The 6,648-nt window shown below is 33.9% G+C and overlaps 2 protein-coding genes across 2 annotated transcripts in view; both read right to left on the reverse strand.

Moving 5' to 3' along the window:
- Positions 1-6,648, reverse strand: part of Ack (activated Cdc42 kinase) — a 50,212-nt gene that overhangs the window by 2,107 nt on the left and 41,457 nt on the right. Inside the window, exon 11 of the mRNA XM_069509616.1 lies at positions 402-427. Coding sequence (XP_069365717.1) covers positions 402-427 — 26 coding nt within the window. The remainder of the gene's footprint in view (positions 1-401; positions 428-6,648) is intronic.
- LOC117996671 (glyoxalase domain-containing protein 4) lies at positions 418-4,986 on the reverse strand. The gene is made up of 5 exons (XM_034984795.2): positions 4,750-4,986; positions 4,329-4,378; positions 3,458-3,723; positions 2,126-2,281; positions 418-1,087 (listed from the first exon to the last, which is right to left on the reverse strand). Exons 1-5 carry the CDS (start codon positions 4,837-4,839, stop codon positions 795-797), a joined length of 855 nt encoding a protein of 284 aa, XP_034840686.1. The 5' UTR covers positions 4,840-4,986; the 3' UTR covers positions 418-794.

Raw genomic sequence — 6,648 nt, forward strand, 5'->3', positions numbered from 1 at the left:
GTCTCTTCTCGTCGACCGGGGCCCGTCGACGGGGCTCCTTTTTTCTGGGTGGAAAGAGACCCCCCATTATAGTAAGCGGTCTCTTCCGTCGGCCCGGTCGACATATAAAAGATTTGGTGAATTCTTAAAGTATTTATCAAACAGTTCATTTTATCAAACAATTCATTTTATCAAAAAAAAAGTGCGATATGTTGTTTTACTAATTAACACGATTAAAGAAATCAATTGTTTGTCAAATGATATTTTATGAAATGACAATTTGTCTGGTAATTTGTTTTATCAAGTGAATTATTTGTAGAAACATAATTTTTATAACGATCATAAAACGATTCATAATTTTGCTAAAATTTGTTTGGGAAATGAAACTTTGTCATTTGTTTTTTGTCAATTGATCGGTCACCACTAATAATACATAACTTCTTTTTTTGTAATCAACCATACTCTACCCACGGAAAGAAGTTAGTAGGTATAGGGTTCTCAATGTTACGTAATCCCATACAAATGACAGAAACGTAAATCTCAGTGCGTTAACCATATTGCGTCACCAACCAATCACAAACATTTTTCAAAAAACATTCGAAATTAAATTCGAAAACATGGTTTCGTTAGTACGTGACTCAAATTATTAACGCCCACTGACTTTTGTCTTTGTCATTTGTATAGGATTACTTAGGTAACTTACATATTGGGAGAGAGCCCTGTACTAACTTCTCTTCATGCATAGAGTATTGTATAAAGTACATTTGATATGGCTGCACCCGCCACCGCGCCCGCTCACTAACGTGAACAAGCGCCTAGGCGCGAGACTTATCAGATTTGATAAACTTATCTAAGTCGGCGTCACTCGCGGGGTCCACTTGAGACAGCTGACGGAAGCTCTCGTCGTCAACGAAGCAGATCTCATGGTCGTCGGGATCTGCCAGGATGATGACGCGCACTGTAGCCTTGCCCGGAGTGTCGAGGGATATAAGGGGTGTTAGGATTTTTTCTTTCGCCTCTTGGATTTTCTTGTCGATGATTGGCTGCTGGTCGAAGGGGCAGGAGAAAGCGATTCGGCCGTATGCCTTTGCCCTGTTCACTGGTTCACCTGTAATATTAACATTCTCATTTATTATCTTTCTATCTTTACAGGAAGATTAAAAGTAAATGGAGTTGCAACATGGTGATTAGCGCAGGACTTTCATTTTCCTAAAAATACGATTCATAGTGGTATGTATGTCTGCACAAGCGTATGTACATTTTGTATGACGGCCACCTCGTATTTTTACGAAAATGAATACGAATGAGTGCACAAACGCCCTAATGACACAAGCCCAGCTGAGATCCGTTTTTGTACAATGCGCAGTCATATACCTCGTGTTCCGATCTCGTTACTTTTGCGCACATTATACAACATACCTATACATAGATTAAACTTTAAACTATAAAGCAATCATTATTTCCATATTTTGTTGACTGTAGGTATCCATTGTATTATAAATGCGAAAGTGTATCTGTCTGTGCGTCTGTCTGTCTGCCAGCTTTTCATGGCCCATCACACAGACAAAGTCGCGAGCATTATCTAGTGTTTAATATGTTACAAATTACAAAAAAACTTTGTGAAACAGAAATTCTATCTGACAAAGTTCTTTTTTACACCTTTAAAACAAGGTGATTTAGGTCTAATTTAGGCTGACAGTAATATTAAAATTCCGAAAGTTATAAAAGCTATAGTATAGCTAAGTTTAAGTTGTTCTTTGTATTAGGAATAGTTTAATTTTTCTTGACCTAAATTCCTGTAATTCAATATTTATTATTTTTATGTAATTCAATATTTAATATTTATTATTTAGTATTTTTCAAACCAGCAATGTATAGCGTGCAAAACTCGGGTCTATGCTCCGCCTACGACGCAGAATTGACTCCGAGTGGCCTACCTACGCAACGTTCGTCGACCTCTAGCGTCAGTCAGATATTTTATTTGCAATATATCGTGAACTTTTCCACAATATATGATTTTTTTATATATTTTTTCACGTTTTTTTAATGGTATCACATCAGTATAATCTTCAGTACCTGTCTTTGTTTTTGATAGCGTTTTGCCCTGTATACCTAGTAAGTACAGTTTTAAGGAGTTGTAACTCACCAATATCAACTAATTCCAGCTTGGCTTGATCTTCGCTGAATCCAAGAAGCACAGACTTGTCAGTCTTCTCAAAGATCTTAAGGGTCAACAGACCATTCCAGTATTCAATGGATCTTGCTAGATTCGAACTCGCCAATGACACTTTGACTACTGGATCTGAAATATATAACAAAATTGTTTATTCAACCATACTTGTAATATTATAAACTAGCAGTTGCCCGCGACTTCGTCCGTGTAAAATTTCTGGATTCTGGCCATGAGATCTGAAATTTTCCCGCTGCAAAAGGCCTCACTTACCTACTCACTCAGTTTCTAACTTCAAAAACATAGAATTTTCATAATTAATTATGATAAGTAGAGAGATAGTTAGGATCCTGAAGACGTAGACGTAGACATTTTATATTTTCGGAAACTTTTAAGTTTTATTTATATAAAACTCAATTCAAATGAATACCCTTTTATTCTTGGTGTAATTTTGTTTGTCATATATCTGTCATATTGGGTTGCTAACAATAATATGCAATATGCGAAACACTAAGCCAACATTTTATTTATCAAAATTTGATGAGTACCCTCTCCAAGGAGCATACTAATTAATTCCATTAAAGTGATACATGATCCTTTTTTATGCTAACATAAATATTTTTTATATAAAAATGAATAGCTGAATGTGTTGCTGATCGCAAATCTCGAGAACAGCGGAACCGATTCCGCTAATTATTTTTTTATAATATTCCTTGAAGTACGAGGATGATTCTTACAGATAGAAAAATTTAAAATATTGAATAAAAAATTGTAATAAAAAAAATGTAATAAAAAGCTGCAGCTAGTAAGAATATTTAATTATTAATGGGCACAATATTGGCTTGTCTAGCTAGGCCAGCTCCATATTTTAACATTGAACCCTGCACATTGTACAATGTACCTACTGTTTATTTTTATATTTTAGTCTGAGTTAACAGAATACATCAAAGTGCAAAATTTCACAACAATTCTAATACAATGGCAGTCACATGACAAAAGACAATGGTATGTGATAAAATCAAGAGATCATATCAATAAATATTAGACACTTACATGTCTTATCTAATATCTAATTAAATACAGGCATTCTGCAATAATACTTAATTCATTTTATATTAATAGCTACTACATGCAGTATGTAGAAAAATAAACAGAGAGTACATAAAATAATTACAAAATAGTTTTTAATGCAAACAAATATTTTTATGCCTAATACCTATACACAGCATAGCTAAGCAATAAATATGCAATATAAATATCTCATTCCCATACAAAAATAGAAAATATAATTTAATATTTGCTACTCACCCTTGTCGACAGGTTGTGGTTTATCAATTATGTAGAATTTGTAACCGCCTGGTGCTTCAACATATTTCAAACTGTTCTGTTCTTTAATAGGCCAGTTCATTGCAGCAGCTCTCTTCAGACTCTCACTGGACTGTATAGTCAAGCCAAGGAAATCATTTCCTTGCTCGTAGTGTGTGATTCCATAGTTGTAGGTGAGTTCAACAACAAAGTGTGTGTCTTCTGGACCATAGCCTATCATAGTTTTGCTCCATCTGTTTGCATAAGGACTGAAAACAAATGTTTTCACTTAGAGGATTTAACTTTTATGGGCTTAATTAAGTGTAAGTTTATTACTTTTTTACAATTATTACACATTCATTACTATGGATGTTTGAAAAGTCAGGATAAAATTGATAATGTATTAATGTTATTAATTACTAAATTTAGCAATTTTCTTTAAAAAGCTTAAGTAACCAATTAAAAGTCAACACATAAATATATGAAATAGTCTTTCTTATAAAATCAGGTAAAACATAGTGTAATAATATGTTGTACAACTACATGAATCCAAAATTTGTTCAAGAACATGATTTTGCCACTTTCTTATTAGATACCTACTATTTTAAAAAAATCCAACACAATACCTCAGTGCTTGGTGTTACTTATTTAAGTATTTAATATGTTATTACATTAATGTTTATTAAGCCACTCAGAACTAGATTCCTGAGTACCCACATTCAGATTAAGTGAGCTGTAAATGATATGTGATTTAGCAATATATAATAACTTATTTGTTTTACATTGATTTTAAAATACTTAAAATACTTACTTAAGGATCTTTAGTGGCAAACTTTAAGTACTATAATAAAATTGCTTATTTACGAACACCTACCCATTGCAAGCAGCTTCACAGCCTTCACTGAACTCTTCATGACGAAGTACCTTAAACAGATAAGAAAATTAAAATAAGAGGGAAATAAAAAGTCCACCATGCAGGCCAGGTTCGGATTGGCTGACAACCAAATAAGGATACTAAACTTTATTTAACAAGGATGTAAGAGCAAAAAATCATATTTAAAACAATGAATGACGTTTTATGCTCCAAGTATTATTATTTCCATTAAATTACGAGCTCTTGTGAACCGGCGTCTCGGTAATTATATGAGCATGACCTTGCAAGTTATTTATACATCACAAGAACACCGCCGACAATTGTTTACGATAGAACTTTTCGCATGACTAAACAATTATGAAAATATTGTGAAATATAACAAGATTGTGTATAATTTAACATAAAAAATCTTTAATCTTACCTGCATTCCCAGTACTTCTCGGTAGAATTTGGCTGTAAGTGTTCTATCAGCCACTTTGAAAACAAAATGCAACGCACGTCCATTTATCATGATTAGTCTTTATAACTTTTTGAATGCGAATAAACTTCTAATATAAATTACTTTAAACAAATTTAAAGTACTTCCAAAAATTTATTAATAATAAATTTTAAATTATTAACTATTGTAGAACTACTGCTGGCCTGGCACTTTGTAAATCACCACCATAGAGTAAAGTAATACACTGGAAATAGAGAGCCTTCTCATAAGATTTTAATGTCACCCAAATTCCTAATGCAAACTTAGCACCATCTATTAGTTGGTCACCTACAACTGTAACTGTATACATACCTATAGGTATCTATATACATATATACCTACTATACCTATAAATAAATAGGTGGTACCTACTACGTGCATTATATAGGTAAACCAAAACCACAATAGACCTTTGACTTTACAGTGTTTTATTGAGTTTCAAAACAAGTATTAATTTAACAATAATACTTAATTTATTAGTGAATTGAAAACAATAAAACACTGAAAAGTCAAAGATCCATGTGATTTTGGTTTATCTATTTAATGCACGCAGTGTAACAGGACCACCTTTTTATTGGCACCTTAACTATTATAGGTTCATTGGAATAACAACACTGATTGTGATTTACTTTTTATTTTTATTATGCCTCACAGATCACTAAATGTTAATTTCACGAGAAGACGAAGAAGAAACCACTCGACTCGACTTTTACCTTTCGCCAAAACAGAAAAAACAAAACACCATGCCGATTCAAAACACAAATGGTAGCCATTTGCAATCTCTGACCATAGAGTAAAGTAAATCAAGCAATACTTTAGTTCAGGTGACCAACTAATAGACGGCGCTAATAAAAACTACAATAGGTGATAATAAGCGACTTTCCGGCCCCTGATCACCACTGGGTAAATCACTGTCACAGACAGTAATCACTGTCAACTTACAAATGTCAAATTGACAATGATCATTGCGTTCGAGATTTTTAAGTTTTTAAGTCGAGTTGTCAACGTGTTGTTCACTATATTATACTAGGGTGTTGTTGAACGTCCATCAACGAATGGCCTACCGCCTATGGAATGGCCATGAATGGCGCGGGGTGGGGGCAGGTGTTTTCGGAATTGAATTACGATTTACGATTTAAGACACACTGATCTAACCTTTGGTTACAACATGATATCACAAAACAGAGAAAATATACCACATAACTTGATGTACCTACCTAACTACCTAATGCGCTAGATTTGACTGTTATAGTGAAATGGGTTTCTCCACGTGCAGTAATAGATATCACTACCCATATTATAAATGTGAAAGTGTGTTTGTTTGTTTATTGGTTTGATTGTTTGTCCTTCAATCACGTTGCAACGGATTGACGCGATTTTTTGCATGGTTATAGTTGAAGACCCTGGAGACATACCTAGGCTACTTTTTATCCCAGAAAATCAAAAAGTTCCCACGGGATTTTCAAACCCTAAATCTACGCGGATGAAGTCGCGGGCATCAGCTAGTTCTTAAGATAAAAATGATAAGACAGTTAAATAGATTACCTACCTAGAATGCTGTAGGTACCTATCGTACCTAAAGTTGTGAATCACGTTGCCAGACGCAGCCGAAAATTTAAGATGAAGAGAGAAGGGATGATGGATATTCCAGCTACCTACTTATTTAAAATCTAGATTCTGATTAGGTGTTATTAACTTCTAATGTGATTATATCTCGTTTAATTATGTTGATTATTACCTAGTAGGTACTAGACGCCCCGTCCCGTCGTGACCATGATGACCCGTGCAATTGGGTTGAAATATCGACAAATAAAAACATCAAATTAATCGTGGTATGTACCT

Source organism: Maniola hyperantus, chromosome 3 (assembly GCF_902806685.2).
Source record: "Maniola hyperantus chromosome 3, iAphHyp1.2, whole genome shotgun sequence".
Taxonomy (NCBI): domain Eukaryota; kingdom Metazoa; phylum Arthropoda; class Insecta; order Lepidoptera; family Nymphalidae; genus Maniola; species Maniola hyperantus.

Excerpts from the sequence above, each read along its gene's own strand:
- LOC117996671 (XM_034984795.2), bottom strand. The coding sequence starts at position 4,839 with ATGATAAATGGACGTGCGTTGCATTTTGTTTTCAAAGTGGCTGATAGA. Across the intron at positions 3,724-4,328 it reads TGTGAAGCTGCTTGCAATGG|TCCTTATGCAAACAGATGGA; the intron begins GTAGGTGTTCGT and ends ATTTGTTTTCAG. Across the intron at positions 1,088-2,125 it reads GCTGGAATTAGTTGATATTG|GTGAACCAGTGAACAGGGCA; the intron begins GTGAGTTACAAC and ends TTAATATTACAG.